The sequence below is a fragment of the Panulirus ornatus genome, chromosome 5, assembly GCF_036320965.1.
Source record: "Panulirus ornatus isolate Po-2019 chromosome 5, ASM3632096v1, whole genome shotgun sequence".
Classification (NCBI taxonomy): domain Eukaryota; kingdom Metazoa; phylum Arthropoda; class Malacostraca; order Decapoda; family Palinuridae; genus Panulirus; species Panulirus ornatus.
In genome coordinates, this window is record NC_092228.1 from 7872253 (window position 1) to 7895302 (window position 23050).

The 23050-nt window shown below is 40.6% G+C and overlaps 1 protein-coding gene across 1 annotated transcript in view; it reads right to left on the reverse strand.

The window, feature by feature from the left end:
• Positions 1 to 21504, reverse strand: part of dmpd (F-box protein dmpd) — a 35872-nt gene extending 14368 nt beyond the window's left edge. Inside the window, exons 1-3 of the mRNA XM_071660476.1 lie at positions 21224 to 21504; positions 9124 to 9252; positions 5348 to 5665 (exon numbers count right to left, since the gene is read on the reverse strand). Of these exons, the coding sequence (XP_071516577.1) occupies positions 5348 to 5665; positions 9124 to 9240 (435 nt within the window). The 5' untranslated portion in view covers positions 9241 to 9252; positions 21224 to 21504. The remainder of the gene's footprint in view (positions 1 to 5347; positions 5666 to 9123; positions 9253 to 21223) is intronic.
• Positions 21505 to 23050: the final 1546 nt, after the last annotated feature.

Consider the following 23050-nt stretch of genomic DNA (forward strand, 5'->3'; position numbering starts at 1 on the left):
TCCAGAAAAGGCAGAACAGCCTTTTTTTTAAGATTTAAATAACTGGAATTCTTAGAGTGACTGAGCTTATTGGTTATTTATCAATTCTCATCATGATAAAGATATCTAAAAACTTGAACTTTTTTTTCATATCATTCGCCATTTCCCGCATTAGCAAGGTAGCATTAAGAACAGAGGACTGGACCTTAGAGGGAATATCCTCACCTAGCCCCCTTCTCTGTCCATCTTTTGGAAAATTAAAAAAGCCCGTGAGGGGAGGATTTCCAGCCCCCCGCTCCCTTCCCTTTTAGTTGCCTTCTACGACACACCGGGAATATGTGGGAAGTATTCTTTCTCCCTTATCCCCAGGGATCTGCACAAAATATATATTTTAGCTTCCTTAAAAATAAATTTAGAAACTTTAAACAAAATTATATATTTTGGCTTTCTTTAAAGATTTCAATGGTCTATCTACTATGTCATTATCATCTAAAATGTATAACATACTTTCAATACTTCAGAATGTTGTTATGGATTTCAAGTCTGACTCTGAGACTCCTATCTTTTGGTGCATTCTATTATTATATGTCCCCTAGCAATACTGCAACTGTAGGTACCATATTGGGGCAAGTCTCCTCTTTATAAAGTAAGCAAAGGTTAAATGAGCAAGATTATTCGTATTTAATAAAGAGCTGTTGTAAAATGGCAATTCCTGGGGAAACAGGAATGCCATACTTCAACATCTTTGTTTATCCTCTGTAGTCTGTTCATATTTATTCTCAGCTTCCTCATTTCACAGATGTTCCTAATCTCCATCACCAGCTTCAGGAGTTTCTCTCCAGTGTGTGCCAACTGCAAACAATAAGTGATTCATCCCCAACCTCCAGCAAACTTCAAAGAGCCCCTCACTCTAAAACCCCTGAATTCATATACCTTACTACCCTTTCCATGATCATATAAGAAAACTGTGGTCACATCAACATATTTAACATAGATGCACCTTCACTGGGAACCACTCATATGTCTCCCTTCCTCTTCAAAAATATGCCTGAATACTCCTTGTTGTAACCACATTTTTCAGGCACTGTAATTCAGTTATAAGCACAGTGTACAACCTACAACATCCTCTATAACAAACTTAACCAATCCATGGCAAATATGGTATCATCTGAATAAATAAAGTTCACATTCCAATGTACAGCAGGATGAAAACAAACAAACAAACAATGATATGTATCATCCAATTCCAGAATTCACTAAAAAATCCTTCTCATAGCATTCAATTCATCATATACAAAAATAAGTAATATACAGTACAAAACATTATAAACTCAAATTTTCTAAGGTTCTACTTATTACATTTGAACACCATTTCCTGTGTCAGCGACTCCTTCTGTCTACCCAGTTGGATGAGATAAACTTATAATATTTGGGAAGTGAGTCAGTTGTTGTTCGCTGATGATACAGCACTGGTGGCTGATTCATGTGAGAAACTGCAGAAGCTGGTGACTGAGTTTGGTAAAGTGTGTGGAAGAAGAAAGTTAAGAGTAAATGGGAATAAGAGCAAGGTTATTAGGTACAGTAGGGGTGAGGGTCAAGTCAATTGGGAGGTGAGTTTGAATGGAGAAAAACTGGAGGAAGTGAAGTGTTTTAGATATCTGGGAGTGGATCTGGCAGCGGATGGAACCATGGAAGCGGAAGTGGATCATAGGGTGGGGGAGGGGGCGAAAATTTTGGGAGCCTTGAAAAATGTGTGGAAGTCGAGAACATTATCTCGGAAAGCAAAAATGGGTATGTTTGAAGGAATAGTGGTTCCAACAATGTTGTATGGTTGCGAGGCGTGGGCTATGGATAGAGATGTGCGCAGGAGGATGGATGTGCTGGAAATGAGATGTTTGAGGACAATGTGTGGTGTGAGGTGGTTTGATCGAGTAAGTAACGTAAGGGTAAGAGAGATGTGTGGAAATAAAAAGAGCGTGGTTGAGAGAGCAGAAGAGGGTGTTTTGAAATGGTTTGGGCACATGGAGAGAATGAGTGAGGAAAGATTGACCAAGAGGATATATGTGTCGGAGGTGGAGGGAACGAGGAGAAGAGGGAGACCAAATTGGAGGTGGAAAGATGGAGTGAAAAAGATTTTGTGTGATCGGGGCCTGAACATGCAGGAGGGTGAAAGGAGGGCAAGGAATAGAGTGAATTGGAGCCATGTGGTATACAGGGGTTGACGTGCTGGCAGTGGATTGAATCAAGGCATGTGAAGCGTCTGGGGTAAACCATGGAAAGCTGTGTAGGTATGTATATTTGCGTGTGTGGACGTGTGTATGTACATGTGTATGGGGGGGGGGGGTTGGGCCATTTCTTTCGTCTGTTTCCTTGCGCTACCTCGCAAACGCGGGAGACAGCGACAAAGTATAAAAAAAAAAAAAAAAAAAAAAAAAAAAAAAAAAAAAAAAATATATATACACAATGGTGCATCCACCATATCATTTAAACTTCACCATTATTTTTTCATACATTTGCCGTTTCCCGCATTAGCGAAGTAGCGTTAGTGAGTCATTATTTAACATAACATTAGAATGACATGGCTGTACAGGTAGTGTGTAATCATTCTTCATTCAATATGGTACATGAATTATTTACAAAAATATGAAAAACTGATAATATTCGACAAGAAAGAGTATGTGTGATTCTAGTGTACACAATGTTACAACACAATCTTTATAAACATATAAAAAGATGAGAGAGTGAGAGGTGAGAGAGTATCATTAAATTTTAGGGAGAATAAAAAGATGTTCTGGAAGGAGGTAAATAAAGTGCGTAAGACAAGGGAGCAAATGGGAACTTCAGTGAAGGGCGCAAATGGGGAGGTGATAACAAGTAGTGGTGATGTGAGAAGGAGATGGAGTGAGTATTTTGAAGGTTTGTTGAATGCGTTTGATGATAGAGTGGCAGATATAGAGTGTTTTGGTCGAGGTGGTGTGCAAAGTGAGAGGGTTAGGGAAAATGATTTGGTAAACAGAGAAGAGGTAGTAAAAGCTTTGCGGAAGATGAAAGCCAGCAAGGCAGCAGGTTTGGATGGTATTGCAGTGGAATTTATTAAAAAAGGGGGTGACTGTATTATTGACTGGTTGGTAAGGTTATTTAATGTATGTATGACTCATGGTGAGGTGCCTGAGGATTGGCAGAATGCGTGCATAGTGCCATTGTACAAAGGCAAAGGGGATAAGAGTGAGTGCTCAAATTACAGAGGTATAAGTTTGTTGAGTATTCCTGGTAAATTATATGGGAGGGTATTGATTGAGAGGGTGAAGGCATGTACAGAGCATCAGATTGGGGAAGAGCAGTGTGGTTTCAGAAGTGGTAGAGGATGTGTGGATCAGGTGTTTGCTTTGAAGAATGTATGTGAGAAATACTTAGAAAAGCAAATGGATTTGTATGTAGCATTTATGGATCTGGAGAAGGCATATGATAGAGTTGATAGAGATGCTCTGTGGAAGGTATTAAGAATATATGGTGTGGGAGGCAAGTTGTTAGAAGCAGTGAAAAGTTTTTATCGAGGATGTAAGGCATGTGTACGTGTAGGAAGAGAGGAAAGTGATTGGTTCTCAGTGAATGCAGGTTTGCGGCAGGGGTGTGTGATGTCTCCATGGTTGTTTAATTTGTTTATGGATGGGGTTGTTAGGGAGGTGAATGCAAGAGTTCTGGAAAGAGGGGCAAGTATGAAGTCTGTTGGGGATGAGAGAGCTTGGGAAGTGAGTCAGTTGTTGTTCGTTGAAGATACAGCGCTGGTGGCTGATTCATGTGAGAAACTGCAGAAGCTGGTGACTGAGTTTGGTAAAGTGTGTGAAAGAAGAAAGTTAAGAGTAAATGTGAATAAGAGCAAGGTTATTAGGTACAGTAGGGTTGAGGGTCGTCAATTGGGAGGTAAGTTTGAATGGAGAAAAACTGGAGGAAGTAAAGTGTTTTAGATATCTGGGAGTGGATCTGGCAGCGGATGGAAACATGGAAGCGGAAGTGGATCATAGGGTGGGGGAGGGGGCGAAAATCCTGGGGGCCTTGAAGAATGTGTGGAAGTCGAGAACATTATCTCGGAGAGCAAAAATGGGTATGTTTGAAGGAATAGTGGTTCCAACAATGTTGTATGGTTGCGAGGCGTGGGCTATGGATAGAGTTGTGCGCAGGAGGATGGATGTGCTGGAAATGAGATGTTTGAGGACAATGTGTGGTGTGAGGTGGTTTGATCGAGTAAGTAACGTAAGGGTGAGAGAGATGTGTGGAAATAAAAAGAGCGTGGTTGAGAGAGCAGAAGAGGGTGTTCTGAAATGGTTTGGGCACATGGAGAGAATGAGTGAGGAAAGATTGACCAAGAGGATATATGTGTCGGAGGTGGAGGGAACAAGGAGAAGTGGGAGACCAAATTGGAGGTGGAAAGATGGAGTGAAAAAGATTTTGTGTGATCAGGGCCTGAACATGCAGGAGGGTGAAAGGAGGGCAAGGAATAGAGTGAATTGGATCGATGTGGTATACCGGGGTTGACGTGCTGTCAGCGGATTGAATCAGGGCATGTGAAGTGTCTGGGGTAAACCATGGAAAGCTGTGTAGGTATGTATATTTGCGTGTGTGGATGTATGTATATACATGTGTATGGGGGTGGGTTGGGCCATTTATTTTGTCTGCTTCCTTGCGCTACCTCGCAAACGCGGGAGACCGGCAAAAAAAAAAAAAAAAAAAAAAAAAAAAAAAAAAAAAAAGAAAGAAAAAAAAAATCTCCAATTTTATATGTATCTGTTTATAAATTGGAAATGGAAGGATGAAGTGAAGAAAATTGTGAATGATTGGGCATGAACATACAGGAGCATGAAACACATAAATGGGATAGAGTGAACTAGAATGATATGGAATACAGGGGTAAACATGCTGCCAATGGACTGAATCAAGGCATGTGAGGTGGCTAGAAGAAACCTTAGAAAGGTCTGTGATTTCAGTGCACTAAACATGAAAGCTAGAGAATGGGTGTGAACAAATGTGCCCTCTCTTCATCTGTACCTCGTTAATGTGGGAAAAGACAAACAAGTATGATTAAAAGTAACATCACAAATCAGTGTTTGTAAATACAATGGTCAGTCACCACTAGCTACCATAACCTCTTTTGTGTACTTTAATGGTAATGTCTTACAAGCATGTCTCATTGGTTTGAATTATTCTGCATGATCACGATGGTGGTGACAGATTAAAGCCAACCTGATAATGAAATACTAAGGAAAAAATGTCATGGGATCTATATGAAAACTATGATGCTAATAGTAAGTAATGATAAGACAGCCTTGATCCAGCATTAAAAGATATAACCCACCTGGAGAGTTAAACTTACCAGTCGAATTTCTCCTATATTTTTGTAGGTAAGGTATGAAAACATCTTTTCAAAGATTTCATTTGGAAGGTCAAGGATGTGTATTCTAACAACTTCAAGATTCTGTGAATCTGTTAGTGCAACTGATGTTAAGGCTGACGATGAAGCAAATAGTGATAATGGTGAGACTGCTACAGGAACCAATGGCAGTGATGATGTTGAAGTTGATGGTGATAAGGATGGTGAAGAAGCTGTTGACGAGGGTACTGAAGACGTTGCTGGTAAGGCTGACGGTGAAGCTGAAGGTGACGAAGGAGATGATTTTGTCCCGATGTTCACCTGAAATGTAATGAATACGATCACAATAATTAAAGTACAGTATCGATGGTTAAAAAGGTTATATCCAATTTTGGATTTACCAACAGTCTAAGGCATCTGACAAGGCTTAAAATTAAATAATGTCAAATTCATGTTATATTGTCATTTAATAAGTTCTTGTTACAGTGTTCAGTTTTTGTTAGTAGGCATTCAAGGGCATTACCTTGAGAATTATCTTTCTTTGGTCTCTAGAAAGAGAATATAAGTGTTATTTCCCATGAAAATCTGAATGTTTTACATAACACTTTCATACCCAAAACGGAAAGTAGCGGGGGGAAAGGGGTGCTATTTCATGTGTGGCAGGGTGGTGACAGGAATGGATGAAGGCAGTATGAATATGTACATGTGTATATATGTATATGTCTGTGCATGTATATGTATGTATACACTGAAATGTACAGGTATGTATATGTGCGTGTGTGGGCGTTTATGTATATACATGTGTATGTGGGTGGATTGGAACATTTTTTCATCAGTCCCCTTGCGCTACCTCGCTAACGCGGGAGACAGAGACTAACTATAATGAATATAAATATATAATTTTATTTCCAAACAATCTCATCTGTATCCCAGCCTCTGCGTCTCAGTTAAATTTCAACTACGCAAATTAAATCTTCCCAATACTTTATTTTGTCTTTCTCCTTAAAATTTACTAAAAAATTTTCACCTTAGACTAGAGCCCAGTGGCACACACTTATTTCATTTTCATCCAATAACCATCCAAGTCAATCTTTCAGCCCCCAAAATTCAATGCATTTTCTTTCCTCCTAAATCAGTGCCCAAGGAAACACCATTATGAAAGCAGTTACAAAATTCAAATAACCAGTTTTGAATCAAATGCAGTTAGTAATCAGGCTGGCAAGACATCAAAACTAAGTAGATGCTTACATGACAATACTGTGATGTATTAGGGTACAGTATTTACCTACAAATCTCCCATGGCCTTTACTGAAACCATTTTACATTTCTAATCATATTCATAAAGAAATCTGAGTTTTCAGCTAAACATATTATCACTATGTACTACAATCAATACTTTTTCTAACAATCTTCTGCTAGAAATCTCAATATACTGTATATTTTCAACAGTATTTACATCAAATTATGATTTTCTACATGCAAAAGAACACCTAATCAATAATCATGCATAAATGTCTGTGTTACTTAATTCCATAAGTGCTTTAATGAAGGTAAAGCTCAAATGAAAATATGTTTAAACAGAAATTTCCTATTTGTTTGAGCATAGACACAGTTGATATTCTTACCCACCTACATGTAGTTAGTATTCTGAGCAGCAGCCATTTATGCTACCTTCAGATCTCTCTGACTCAAAAACTTAATCAGCCAGATAAATAGCTTTCAATTCCCGTCAAAATTAGTGGCAGTTTAGCCAGGTACCTGGAATAACACTTCAGTACATAACCCAAACAATCCTACTTTCTCAACAGTTCTCTGATACCTTCTATATGTGCTCTCTCATGTAATGTTTTTTGAAGATAGTGATCTCTTTTCTTAGGAAGAATTTCATCCAGTAATTATATTAGTAAAATCTGACACTACCTTGACAACACTCTCCTAAAAATAACCTTGTCCATGAATGTTTTTTGATAAATAACAAAAGTTCATCATACATTGGTATATTTTTCACATTTACTTAAAGCACACAAATCTAAATATAGTAAATCCTCGACTTAACAGACTAAGGGGGGAAGGGGTGTCCGTTAATGCTGAAAGTCCGATAAATCGAATGTTACCTATTTGAGGTGTAGTTGAAGAAGGAAAGTTTTTAGTGAAAAAGAAAAGAGGCATTTGAGCGGTACTTACAAGGAAGAGTGCATATGATTGGGATATGCATAAGAGAAAGTGGCAGGAGAACAAGAGGAAGGTGCAGAGGTTGAGGAAGAGGGCAAATGAGAGTTAAATCTGGTCTGTTAAATCTGAAATCCGTTATATTGGGGTTTAATAAATCAAGGATTTACAGTATCTGGATCATGACAGATGAATCACGTTTATTATTGTAATAACTGAATTTCCTGGTCAAGACAAACCAATTCAACAGTCATGAGAACATGAAGGATCTCATACATATCCTACTGAACATACTCATATTGACTCTCTTTGTCACAAATGCAGGATTTTGCAGAGATGACCAATAAAGGTGATTTGTTAAACATTCCTTTCCAATTGATCTCAGTGTGGCTTAAACAAAGGGCTACACAAGTGACTCTTTGAAGAGGCCTCCTTCTATAGCCTAGAAACTGCTCTCTCTATTTCCCATACCACTATCCATAAATATTTTCACACTCCACAGCTCCACCCTTTCCTCAATCACACATTTATTGTATTGACTCTTACACACTCCATCATCTAACATGAAGTGCCCACCTGACTCATCCCTCCCATGGACTTCAATAATCAAAATAGTTACAAGGGTGAAATATGTTTCTTTTTAAGATATGGGAGATATAAAACTTGTAAGGAGGACGCCTGAAGTTTAAAAATATCATATTACTAAAATTTGGGTGTATTACACTTGACCGCTAGAGAATGGATGTGAGCGAATGAGCTCTTTTCTTTGCCTGTTCCTGGTACTATCACACTGATGCAGAAAATGGAACAGGTATGGAAAAAAATTATTTCAATAAAAACCTATTCTGTGATACTTTCCTAATTTTCATGAAAATGGCTAGTTTTTGTGGCCAAACCTGAAGAACATACTTAAGTGTATATTTAACATGCAAAACTGTGCACTTAATACTGCATCTCAATGTTCCGTAGGGTAATTCTAAGTAGCACCAACACACTTCCCAGTTAATTACCTCTTCACAAGTGATACTAATGTTTTACATTACACAGCATTCCTCATAGACACAATTCGTATTTTAAAGAAGAGGCAGCCACCCTCCTCCACTTTGTTACCTCCATGGAAAGCCACAATGCTTATCAAATCAGCTTGTTACACAAGCAGCTACGATTAGTGATACCATGCAATTATTACCTTCAAACAAAGCCAAAATGGAGTCCAGCTCCAATGGCATTCCCATGGTTTTGCCCAGATATACTACAACATAAACTAGACTATGTGAAGGAAATAAAACCCAGAACTTCAACTTTCACAGTTATCCATTTCAATTCCTTTGGTTCTACAGCTACATAATGCAGAAAATAGAGAAGACTTTCTGCAAAGCATTTTGAATAGGAAATATCCTTCCTTTTGTCTCTTTATGCTATCCAACTGCAACATTACAAGCAGCATATTCTTTATGCATGAGAGAGATATCAATGTCGAAAAAATGATATGAACTATTCAAAGTATTGCTTTGGAGTCAAGTATATAGGATAAACTCTCTTCCAGTAACTAGATTTTCTCTTTTCTTTGCTGAGTAAGAATGTGCACAAAAATAAAAGGAAATACTTACAGGCAAGCGTTTATTAGGTGCATGATGTAAGGAGGAGAGAATGGCTGCTGGATCACTGTAGCTGTGGTCACGCAGTGGACACACCTCACCAAAATGTGACAAACGTGTTAACACCATCCTAAACTTTGCCTGAAAATACCAAATTCTCAAATAGAAAAAAAAATACTTACTGTATTAGCACCAAATCAACTTGTTACATAATTTATAAACTGGGTAACAAAAGATTACACTGCAATGAATTTTCAGTACATACCATTAAAGGGTGAATACCACAAATTTTGTTTGAATTTCCACTTAATCCTGTCAGTGAACCCTTAAATAGGGTGACGAAAAAAAATTGCACATATTTTTTGCATAAACAAGTGTTCAATTGTCGTTTCCCATTATAAAATGTTAAAAATACATGTACAGGAAGAGAATACATACAAAAAGTGAGCTATCACAACTAACGTCTGTGGTACAGTGCTGAATTTAAGGCATAGAGCACCCAGCAAGGATTAGCACAAGGAACAAGGAGGCGGTGGAGGAAGGAGGAGAAGAGCCCCCTTACACACATTCAGCAATGATTCACCACTATTCATGAAAAAAGAACAAGTAAACGAAAAGCACACAAGGCCATATCTTTGTGTGTTTTAGCTGCTACCTCTCTAACATGAGAAATGGTACACATATGTGAAGAAAAGAAAAAAGTACTGAATATATGGAAAGAGATAAACTATTATACATGACCATGAGATAGCCTTAATGATAATTCATAACACTCCCAGCAGAGGTTATGGGGTGGGTTACAGCAGTTGTGGTAAGGGAGTGGAGAACCAGAGACCCATATTCACAAAATGACATTCATCTCTATTCATGGGTACAATTCATATATAAACAATTATTTACATATATATTTACCCTTCAAAATTACTTCAAGAAAGTAGCAGTCTCTCTAATAAGCACCTATAGTGACAAAGAGACACTTAGCGGCCATACAAATGAGAGATGGAAATGAAATGTTTGAGGACAATATGTGGTGTGAGGTGGTTTGATTAAGTAATGAAAGGGTAAGAGAAATGTATGGAAATAAAAAGAGTATGGCTGAGAGAGCAGAAGAGGGTGTGTTGAAGTGGTTGGGAATATGGAGAGAATGAGAGAGGAAAGATTGACAAAGTATGTGTTAGAGGTGGAGGGATCAAAGAGAAGCAGGAGACCAAATTGGAGGTGGAAGGATGGAGTGAAAAAGATTCTGAGCGATCAGGGCTTGAACATACAGGAGGGTGAGAGGCGTGCAAGGAATCAAGTGTACTGGAACGATGTGGTATACTGGGTTATGTGCTGTCAATGGTCTGAACTAAGGCATATGAAAGGTCTGTGGGGCCAGGATATGGAACTGTGGTTTCAGTGCATTACACATGACAGCTAGAGGCTGAGTGTGAAGGAATGAGGCCTTTTTTGTCGGTTTTCCTGGCGCAACCACGCTGAAGCAAAGGGTAGCAATTGCTGTTTCCTGTGGGGCAGGGTAGCACTAGGAATGGATGAAGGTAAGCAAGTATGAATATGTAAATGTGTATTTATGTATATGTCTGTGTATGTATGTATGTACATGTGTATATATTGTCATGTATATGTATATGTGTGTGTATGGGCATTTATGTATATATATGTGTTTATGAGTGGATGGGCCATTCTTTGTCTGTTTCCTGGCACTACTTTGCTGACGTGGGAAACAAGAAGTATAATACATATTTCTTTCCCATACATATTCGCCATTTCCAGCATTAGTGAGGTAGCGTTAAGAACAGAGGACTGAGCCCTAGAGGGAACATCTTCACTTGGCCTCTTCTCTGTTCCTTCTTTTGGAAGAAGTAAAACGGAAGGGGAGGATTTCTAGCTACCGCTCCCTCCCCTTTTAGTCGCCTTCTATGAACACAGAGAATACATGGGAAGTATTCTTTCTCCCTTATTCCCAGGGATATGAGAGAGAGAGAGAGAGAGAGAGAGAGAGAGAGAGAGAGAGAGGGGAGAGAGAGAGAGAGAGAGAGAGAGAGAGAGAGAGAGAGAGAGAGAGAGAGAGAGAGAGAGAGAGAGAGAGAGAGAGAGAGAGACCAGAATGGATGAAGGCAGCAAGCATGAATATGTACATGTGTATATATGTATGTCTGTGTATGTATATGTATGTATACATTGAAATGTATAGGTATGTATATGTGCGTGTGTGGGCATGTATGTATATACATGTGTATGTGGGTGGGTTGGGCCATTCTTTCGAGTGTTTCCTTGCACTACCTCGCTAACACGGGAGACAGCAACAAAGTATAATGAGAGAGAGAGAGAGAGAGAGAGAGCCAATCATATTCAGAAAGTTTATCTTATACTGTACAGTTCAAAGGGTGGGACATTAACCCATCTCCCCATTGTCCCTTACATTCCTAAAAAGACATCAATCATTTCCCTGTTCCTGTGTGGAAAATAGCCTGGTAGCACTAGGAGTCCTAAAGGAAAAGTCCTGTGTTATAAAATGATAAAAAATAATGTAAGGTACCAGACTCCAACTCCTGTTACGCTACAAGTGAAAAGTCACTTTCAGCAAGGCTGTATCATCGCTAATGGGGAAAAAAATTTCATTTAGGATCTGAAATTTACCTGGAAATTACTTCTAAAGTCTTCTCCCACAACCCTGATTAAGTCCAGGCAGCTGATTTGGGTCATTGGTTGACCAAGCTCTTGAAGGCTGTGGCATGCAGCCCCACGTAACCGCCTCACCCTGTCTGGCCCAGTTCACTAGCATATACTTATCTAGGGCATTCTTAGATTTTTCTGCTCCACATCCCATTGTGACTCTGATGGCTGCAAGCCTTGTACTGAATAGTCTTACGACCTAACATTGACAATGCTCTCTTGTGCATATTGCACTTTTGGATTTTAGGAACATTTAGGCAGGAGCATTAGGGAGTAGTAGAAGTGAATAGGAGCATTAGACAGTAGTAGTCAGTAGGAACATTGGGTAGAAGCCTCAGCAAATACTGCACTAGAGTTGCCCTCTGCCAACGGCCTGTAAAGGATGAGGCCCAAAAGACTAAGAAGCGGCACTGGAATTCACTAGCAATGGAGACTATTGCAATGGCCACCCTCTTGTGAGCATTTCAGTTGGAACAGGCATCACAGACATAGTTATATAAATAGATTGATTTTAGTGACTATCTTACAGCATCTTCCATGCCTGTTGTATTGTCCTATATGGGACCTGTTTTCCAATGAAGCCTGTGAACCATGCTTTCCAGGACTTTCCAAGAGCAAATAAAGACATACATCTCCCACCTGTACTCCAAGGGGGAAAGCCTCTGACTTCCCACATTTTGAGCAGTTCAGATAATGTACAAGACTGCATCAAAGCAGAATATGAAAGATCATTGCTCACTACTTAACTCTACAATTTTGTATGCCCTGAAAGGTTTTTAGCATTCAACAATATTCTCTTTGTGAGTGTATTAGTGCCTTGAAGTACATAATCACTGATTTTGTCTCTTGTCTTGAAGTTCCACAAGATCCAGCTTAACACCTTTCAGGGAGAGGGAACTGAGGCCTTGTGTTCACTGAATGTAAGGTCATCAGGAATTATTACTCCCAGGCTTTCACACTGTATATTACCAATGTGATAGTGTTTGTCTCTGTTTGTATTCAGTCCTATTTTCACTCAATCTTTATTCAGAGTTGTAACTTTTCTCCACTGAAAAACATGGTTCCTTCAATGACCTTGCTTAAGGCTGTTTATGTCGGTATGTAGTTTTCCAGTGTCTTCCACTGGAGAGACGTTCTAACTCACTCTTAGCATCTCCAAAGAATGATATTCAAAAATGACATATCAGCGTAAATGTCATGTACAAGAACGATGAACAAAAGGGACAATAGTATGGTTCCTTTAGGAACGTAGCTTTTTACCAGAGAGGCACCAGTAAAGCCTGATTTTTTTTTATGAGTTGGCATGGGCAGATGAGGCCCTAATAAAGGCCATCCCATTAATGATTATGTGTATATGTATAAGCATGTATATGTGCGTGTATGGGCGTTTATGTATAGGGGATAGGGGAGAAAGAATACTTCCCACGTATTCCCTGCGTGTCGTAGAAGGCGACTAAAAGGGGAGGGAGCAGGTGGCTGGAAATCCTCCCCTCTCATTTTTTTTTTGATTTTCCAAAAGAAGGAACAGAAAAGGGGTCCAGATGAGGATATTCCCTCTAAGGCCCAGTCCTCTGTTCTTAACGCTACCTCGCTAATGCGGGAAATGGCGAATAGTACGAAAAAAAAAAAAAAAAAAAAAAAAAAAAATATATATATATATATATATATATATATATATATATATATATATATATATATATGGTAAGGTTATTTAATGTATGTATGACTCATGGTGAGGTGCCTGAGGATTGGCAGAATGCGTGCATAGTGCCACTGTACAAAGGCAAAGGGGATAAGAGTGAGTGCTCAAATTACAGAGGTATAAGTTTGTTGAGTATTCCTGGTAAATTATATGGGAGGGTATTGATTGAGAGGGTGATGGCATGTACAGAGCATCAGATTGGGGAAGAGCAGTGTGGTTTCAGAAGTGGTAGAGGATGTGTGGATCAGGTGTTTGCTTTGAAGAATGTATGTGAGAAATACTTAGAAAAGCAAATGGATTTGTATGTAGCATTTATGGATCTGGAGAAGGCATATGATAGAGTTGATAGAGATGCTCTGTGGAAGGTATTAAGAATATATGGTGTGGGAGGCAAGTTGTTAGAAGCAGTGAAAAGTTTTTATCGAGGATGTAAGGCATGTGTACGTGTAGGAAGAGAGGAAAGTGATTGGTTCCCAGTGAATGTAGGTTTGCGGCAGGGGTGTGTGATGTCTCCATGGTTGTTTAATTTGTTTATGGATGGGGTTGTTAGGGAGGTGAATGCAAGAGTTTTGGAAAGAGGGGCAAGTATGAAGTCTGTTGAGGATGAGAGAGCTTGGGAAGTGAGTCAGTTGTTGTTCGCTGATGATACAGCGCTGGTGGCTGATTCATGTGAGAAACTGCAGAAGCTGGTGACTGAGTTTGGTAAAGTGTGTGAAAGAAGAAAGTTAAGAGTAAATGTGAATAAGAGCAAGGTTATTAGGTACAGTAGGGTTGAGGGTCAAGTCAATTGGGAGGTAAGTTTGAATGGAGAAAAACTGGAGGAAGTAAAGTGTTTTAGATATCTGGGAGTGGATCTGGCAGTGGATGGAACCATGGAAGCGGAAGTGAATCATAGGGTGGGGGAGGGGGCGAAAATTCTGGGAGCCTTGAAGAATGTTTGGAAGTCGAGAACATTATCTTGGATAGCAAAAATGGGTATGTTTGAAAGAATAGTGGTTCCAACAATGTTGTATGGTTGCGAGGCGTGGGCTATGGATAGAGTTGTGCGCAGGAGGGTGGATGTGCTGGAAATGAGATGTTTGAGGACAATATGTGGTGTGAGGTGGTTTGATTGAGTGAGTAATGTAAGGGTGAGAGAGATGTGTGGAAATAAAAAAGAGTGTGGTTGAGAGAGCAGAAGAGGGTGTTTTGAAATGGTTTGGTCACATGGAGAGAATGAGTGGGGAAAGATTGACCAAGAAGGAACAGAGGGGGGCCAGGTGAGGATATTCCACAAAGGCCCAGTCCTCTGTTCTGAACGCTACCTCGCTAACACGGGAAATGGCGAATAGTTTAAAAGAAAGAAAGAAGAAATATATATATATATATATATATATATATGTTGTCGCTGTCTCCCACGTTTGCGAGGTAGTGCAAGGAAACAGACGAAAGAAAATGGCCCAACCCACCCCCATACACATGTATATACATACACGTCCACACACGCAAATATACATACCTATGCATCTCAATGTACACATATATATACACACACAGACATACACATATATACACATGTACATAATTCATACTGTCTGCCTCTCTTTATTCCCATCGCCACCTCGCCACACATGGAATAACGTACCCCTACCCCCTCATGTGTGCGAGGTAGCGCTAGGAAAAGACAACAAAGACCCAATTCGTTCACACTCAGTCTCTAGCTGTCATGTAATAATGCCCAAAACCACAGCTCCCTTTCCACATCCAGGCCCCACACAACTTTCCATGGTTTACCCCAGACGCTTCACATGCCCTGATTCAATCCATTGACAGCACATCGACCCCGGTATACCACATCGATCCAATTCACTCTACTCCTCACCCGCCTTTCACCCTCCTGCATGTTCAGGCCCCGATCACACAAAATCTTTTTCACTCCATCTTTCCACCTCCAATTTGGTCTCCCACTTCACCTCGTTCCCTTCACCTCCGACACATATATCCTCTTGGTCAATCTTTCCTCACTCATTCTCTCCATGTGCCCAAACCATTTCAAAACACCCTCTTCTGCTCTCTCAACCACGCTCTTTTTATTTCCACACATCTCTCTTACTCTTACATTACTTACTCGATCAAACCACCTCACACCACATATTGTCCTCAAACATCTCATTTCCAGCACATCCACCCTCCTGCACACAACTCTATCCATAGCCCACGCCTCACAACCATACAACATTGTTGGAACCACTATTCCTTCAAACATACCCATTTTTGCTTTCCAAGATAATGTTCTCGACTTCCAAACATTCTTCAAGGCTCCCAGGATTTTCGTCCCCTCCCCAACCCTATGATTCACTTCTGCTTCCATGGTTCCATCCGCTGCCAGATCCACTACCAGATATCTAAAACACTTTACTTCCTCCACTTTTTCTCCATTCAAACTTACCTCCCAATTGACTTGACCCTCAACCCTACTGTACCTAATAACCTTGCTCTTATTCACATTTACTCTTAACTTTCTTCTTTCACACACTTTACCAAACTCAGTCACCAGTTTCTGCAGTTTCTCACATGAATCAGCCACCAGTGCTGTATCATCAGCGAACAACAACTGACTCACTTCCCAAGCTCTCTCATCCACAACAGACTTCATACTTGCCCCTCTTTCCAAAACTCTTGCATTCACCTCCCTAACAACCCCATCCATAAACAAATTAAACAACCATGGAGACATCACACACCCCTGCCACAAACCTACATTCACTGAGAACCAATCACTTTCCTCTCTTCCTACACGTACACATGCCTTACATCCTCGATAAAAACTTTTCACTGCTTCTAACAACTTGCCTCCCACACCATATATTCTTAATACCTTCCACAGAGCATCTCTATCAACTCTATCATATGCCTTCTCCAGATCCATAAATGCTACCTACATCCCTGGGGATAGGGGAGAAAGAATACTTCCCACGTATTCCCTGCGTGTCGTAGAAGGCGACTAAAAGGGGAGGGAGCGGGGGGCTGGAAATCCTCCCCTCTCGTTTTTTTTTAATTTTCCAAAAGAGGGAACAGAGAATTGGGCCAGGTGAGGGTATTCCCTCAAAGGCCCAGTCCTCTGTTCTTAACGCTACCTCGCAAATGCGGGAAATGGCGAGTAGTTTGAAAGAAAATATATATATATATATATATATATATATATATATATATATATATATATATATATATATATATATATATATATATATATATTTTTATTATTTTTTTTTTATTATACTTTGTCGCTGTCTCCCGCGTTTGCGAGGTAGCGCAAGGAAACAGACGAAAGAAATGGCCCAACCCCCCCCCATACACATGTATATACATACGTCCACACACGCAAATATACATACCTACACAGCCTTCCGCGGTTTACCCCAGACGCTTCACATGCCCTGCTTCAATCCACTGACAGCATGTCAACCCCGGTATACCACATCGCTCCAACTTACTCTATTCCTTGCCCTCCTTTCACCCTCCTGCATGTTCAGGCCCCGATCACACAAAATCTTTTTCACTCCATCTTTCCACCTCCAATTTGGTCTCCCTCTTCTCCTTGTTCCCTCCACCTCCGACACATATATCCTCTTGGTCAATCTTTCCTCACTCATCCTCTCCATGTGCCCAAACCACTTCAAAACACCCTCTTCTGCTCTCTCAACCACGCTCTTTTTATTTCCACACATCTCTCTTACCCTTACGTTACTCACTCGATCAAACCACCTCACACCACACATTGTCCTCAAACATCTCATTTCCAGCACATCCATCCTCCTGCGCACAACTCTATCCATAGCCCACGCCTCGCAACCATACAACATTGTTGGAACCACTATTCCTTCAAACATACCCATTTTGCTTTCCGAGATAATGTTCTCGACTTCCACACATTCTTCAAGGCCCCCAGGATTTTCGCCCCCTCCCCCACCCTATGATCCACTTCCGCTTCCATGGTTCCATCCGCTGCCAGATCCACTCCCAGATATCTAAAACACTTCACTTCCTCCAGTTTTTCTCCATTCAAACTCACCTCCCAATTGACTTGACCCTCAACCCTACTGTACCTAATAACCTTGCTCTTATTCACATTTACTCTTAACTTTCTTCTTCCACACACTTTTCCAAACTCAGTCACCAGCTTCTGCAGTTTCTCACATGAATCAGCCACCAGCGCTGTATCATCAGCGAACAACTGACTCACTTCCCAGTGAATGTAGGTTTGCGGCAGGGGTGTGTGATGTCTCCATGGTTGTTTAATTTGTTTATGGATGGGGTTGTTAGGGAGGTGAATGCAAGAGTTTTGGAAAGAGGGGCAAGTATGAAGTCTGTTGGGGATGAGAGAGCTTGGGAAGTGAGTCAGTTGTTGTTCGCTGATGATACAGCGCTGGTGGCTGATTCATGTGAGAAACTGCAGAAGCTGGTGACTGAGTTTGGTAAAGTGTGTGAAAGAAGAAAGTTAAGAGTAAATGTGAATAAGAGCAAGGTTATTAGGTACAGTAGGGTTGAGGGTCAAGTCAATTGGGAGGTGAGTTTGAATGGAGAAAAACTGGAGGAAGTGAAGTGTTTTAGATATCTGGGAGTGGATCTGGCAGCGGATGGAACCATGGAAGCGGAAGTGGATCATAGGGTGGGGGAGGGGGCGAAAATTCTGGGGGCCTTGAAGAATGTGTGGAAGTCGAGAACATTATCTCGGAAAGCAAAAATGGGTATGTTTGAAGGAATAGTGGTTCCAACAATGTTGTATGGTTGCGAGGCGTGGGCTATAGATAGAGTTGTGCGCAGGAGGATGGATGTGCTGGAAATGAGATGTTTGAGGACAATGTGTGGTGTGAGGTGGTTTGATCGAGTGAGTAACGTAAGGGTAAGAGAGATGTGTGGAAATAAAAAGAGCGTGGTTGAGAGAGCAGAAGAGGGTGTTTTGAAGTGGTTTGGGCACATGGAGAGAATGAGTGAGGAAAGATTGACCTAGAGGATATATGTGTCGGAGGTGGAGGGAACGAGGAGAAGTGGGAGACCAAATTGGAGGTGGAAAGATGGAGTGAAAAAGATTTTGTGTGATCGGGGCCTGAACATGCAGGAGGGTGAAAGGAGGGCAAGGAATAGAGTGAATTGGATCGATGTGGTATACCGGGGTTGACGTGCTGTCAGTGGATTGAATCAGGGCATGTGAAGCGTCTGGGGTAAACCATGGAAAGCTGTGTAGGTATGTATATTTGCGTGTGTGGACGTATGTATATACATGTGTATGGGGGTGGGTTGGGCCATTTCTTTCGTCTGTTTCCTTGCGCTACCTCACAAACGCAGAAAAAAAAATATATATATATATATATATTTGTGTGTGTGTGTGTGTGTGTGTACGTATACTTGTTTGCCTTCATCCATTCTGGCACTACCCCACCAACAAAAAAACAGCATTGCTACCCCCTGCTTCAGCGAGGCAGCACCAGAAAAAGGCAAAAAAATGCCACATTCGCTCATAGTCTCTAGCCTGAGCCAGATACCGATTTATTTACCAACCCCTTGAGGTGGATGAACAGGTGGGTTGACTGTGGACTGACTGCTGTAACTAGGATTCGAACCTATAAGCTCAACCCTGAGCAGCCCGTGAATGCATCATGGTAAGATACGCTAACAGCTACACGATGTTTTGTAATGTACTGTTTAAAAAGTTGTACAATACATCTATCTTCCACCATGGTCACACTTACCAAAGGGTTTTGCAGACTCTGTACTGTACTATATCACATCAGCATTTTGTTTGTTCATAAGTGCCTCTACAATTCTACCACAGAGGCACAGTATTCCTGCCCTGAAACCATGCTGTCCCAGCTTAATGTTGATTATTCCACACTCATTCAACTTACATTGTAAGACACTAAAAATTTTAATAATGTGCAACGTCGGTACTGATGGCTGGGAGCATTTTGGGATTGTTTTGCTTCCTCCTTTGTGCAGCAAGGGAAGTGGGAATCAGTTTCAAACTCTTGGGGATGATGCTAGTCTAAACATTTTGTTCAAAGGATACTCAAAGTGAGTACTTGGGTTACAAGTACTGGAAGATTTAGGCTGCGGTATAAATTCAGCATACAGCATGAACATTAAATAACAAGCAAATCATTACAGTCTCATCAGCATGACAACTGATGAATCTCTGTGAGCTGTACATAAGGACACCCTTCACTAACACACTGTGATTAACTCTTGTTACCAGCTGCTATAATAAATAGCAGGTGGAGTTTCCTTAGGCAACCAGCTCGGTACAACAGCTAACCCAGTAAAGCAGCCAAACCCAATATGGCTGACCAACCAATACACTCAAAACATCTTTCAGTCAATAATCATGACTGAAGACCAGCCAGCATGTAACAGTTAATATGTTCAAACAGCAAGTATATCAACCAATACAGTAAACTTGTGTGTAGTAGACCACTAGGTGCTATAAGACCAGCTCACACCAAACATTAAGTCTGTAAATAAGCCAAATATCATATCTTATCAGACCCTGCATTCATAACACTTTCAGTATGGAGGATCATAAATCATACAGGTCAAAGTGATCAGTCAGTAAGTGTGGTCAACAGGAGCCTTGGTATGCTATTACCTATCTGTGCAATGTGGTGAGGGAGTTTTACGTTACTGAGGCCCCACTGAATTTAAAGGATGTAACACTAAATGTCTAACATTCTGATTAAATCAACACTGTCTTGCATCATGTCACAATGAAATAATCAGATCTCAAAATCCCAGCACTTCAAATGTTTAAAGTAATATGATTGTGCTGATACTCTGCCCAGATTAATCCAAGTGCTACACCAGCCAGCACTGGTGACCAAGTAAGTAGATCTACCACCAAGGTACAGATCAACCAGACCAATACATCAACTAGCCAGTAGGCACACAGCAACCTTTCTCATGTAGTCAGTATCAGTAACCAGTCAATATGGTCCATCTTCCTCTCAAGATGACCCGTTAGAATGGATACCTGACTGGTTTGGTCGAATACCTGTAAAAGTTAAAGATAGGTCATGCTGGCTGAGGAGCCCGCATGGTCAACCAACTATTACATGAGGCATCCAGAGGGATAAACTAAGCAAATGGGGCACTCAGCCTGTATAAATAACTTGCCAATACGGTACACTATTAATGAAAGGGCCAATCTCAAGTCACCATCTGGCAGCCAAACCACTAATACTTTTAGGCAGATTAACACCCTTACTCAAGCAAATGTTCCACTTTGATAAAATGCAAATGCAAGAAAAATGTATGCTTCTATTCTTTGACTTGAGAGGTAACGTATGATGTGAAGGGTAGAGCATCGGATGACCATAACACCTTGTAATGTGCTTGTCATTTCAGCAACATCCATGCAATCACTGTACTAACTAACGTACTTCCCTTTACTGCCCTCGGGCCACACTAAACCGACACTGCTCGGAGGTTCCGATGAGAAACATGCTTTGATGATCCAGGGCAACAGGAGAGTGGTGATACAATTAATTGATAACCAGAAAATGATACATGATCGCGAAAATAATATTCCGCAGACGGCAGCAGTGGCTTGGGGGCGGCTAGTTGACCTTGGCCGTCGGGTTAGTACCCAATTTCTGTAAGAATTATGGGACTTACGGACTTATAACTAATCATCTTATCTCAGTAGCCATTCACAAATGCTATGGATAAGGAATGACTGCCCGATTCCTCAAAAAACCTTACCTTTAACGACAAAATGGGAGACGACCCCGCTCAATGTCCGACGCACAACGGCTGGCGGCGGCGGCGACACATCCACAATAAACCCTTAAAATATACTTTCTCGTGCTATCTACAGCCTTGCTACTCCGATAAGGTATAGAGTATAGTCTATTGCATCTTCATGGTTAACTCTCGACTGCCTAGGGTCTCTTAATTTGGAGTGCGAGTGGGAAATATGAATCAGATTTTGCGTGAGGCAGTGAACAAAGCAGAGTTCCTCCCTGGTGTAGCTTTCTTCCCTTAGCGGACACACTCAGAGCTCCCCTCCCCTCCCCCCCTAGCTATAGACGACACAACGGCTCACCCAACCACGCAAATCCCCTTCATAAACTCAACAAAGGGTCACTATAACTATCAGGATCCCATTACTCAAGTACTTTACCATCTTATTCTAACACTCTATTTTGATTTATTTTCGAGTGGATTGTTCTTGGTGAGCCTAGGCACTCTTTGAGTCAGTCCACATACATGTTAATTAATTTAGTATCCATAAACCTGAGTAAAAGCATTTTGCTCTTTTGCATTTCTAATGATGGCCACAAATATAACAGTTTGATGCTTCTTTATCCATCACTTGTGTTATAGTAAGCAAAACATACGTTTCAAGGATTGGATTTCATGGTTGACAGTAAAAACTTTCAATGTGAAATTCTTTCATGTTCCTCGGTATAAATGACGTACAAATCTTACTAATGAAGTATATGTTACAGTTGTGAAGAGGAATATCTAATCTATATTAATTCTACATCTACATCGCGATCGAAATGATATGAATTACAGAATTTGGTAGATTTTAACCCCAAATATTCCTGAAAGTTTGGCTGACGTGAAGGTCCCGTCTCGCACAACCCCATGAAAATGTTTTCTCAAAGAAACTAGAGACGTGTATAACATCCTTCGTGAACTATATTGCAATAACTGTGAACACTCGTGTTTAAAACAACAAACTTATATTATGTACCTCTTACGCATCATTTCGACAAGTATGTGACGTACAAATATGATATCCAGAGTTAATTGTGTCTCCTGTGGAAAGATTACCGGAAAACTGACGATAAAAAAGGATATGGGAACATAGAAACAGAATAAAAGTGAAGCACAATACTTCATATGATTATCTTTCTAATGAAAATGCATCGATTGCGGGCACTAGTCCACTCAACAAGCTTGGGTGTAAAATCAAGTTGCCCCACAACTCGAGCACTAACGCCTGCCTGAGAGGCGAAAATTCCGGGCCGGGATTCCAAAGAAGGGTAAAGCTTTCCATAACCGCGATGATGGACAGAAACAGACACATACCAGCCTTTATCTTTGAGCAACCGATGCTCTTGACAATCTCTCTCTCTGGGACGCGGTAGCGGCATGTGGAAAGCTTGTGGCGCAACAATGGAATAATCCCGGAGTTGAGAAAGAACTTTCCCTAAGGCCCTGAAATATTCAGCTCGTATCATTGTTAACTCAGAGGAATGATTACCCAGCAGCTGCATATATGGTGTTGCCTCCTGAGACCCTGTCTTTCGTTTCCTGTGGATAACAGAACATGTCTGTGACTGTTCTTTGGCTTTGTCCACAGCTGGTTCATGTACATGACGCCTTATGATTGTGGGAATATACCTACAGTATTAGTCCAAGAGCAAATGACGCTGAGAAAAATTTTGGATTTAATAAGAATAACACGGTTTAAATAAATGAATAATAATATCTGATATTTCTTCTCTTGTATACAGTACTTTGTGGGAAGACCAAGTAGATGTTGACTCGGATAAGGTGAGGCCGACCAGTTGGTAT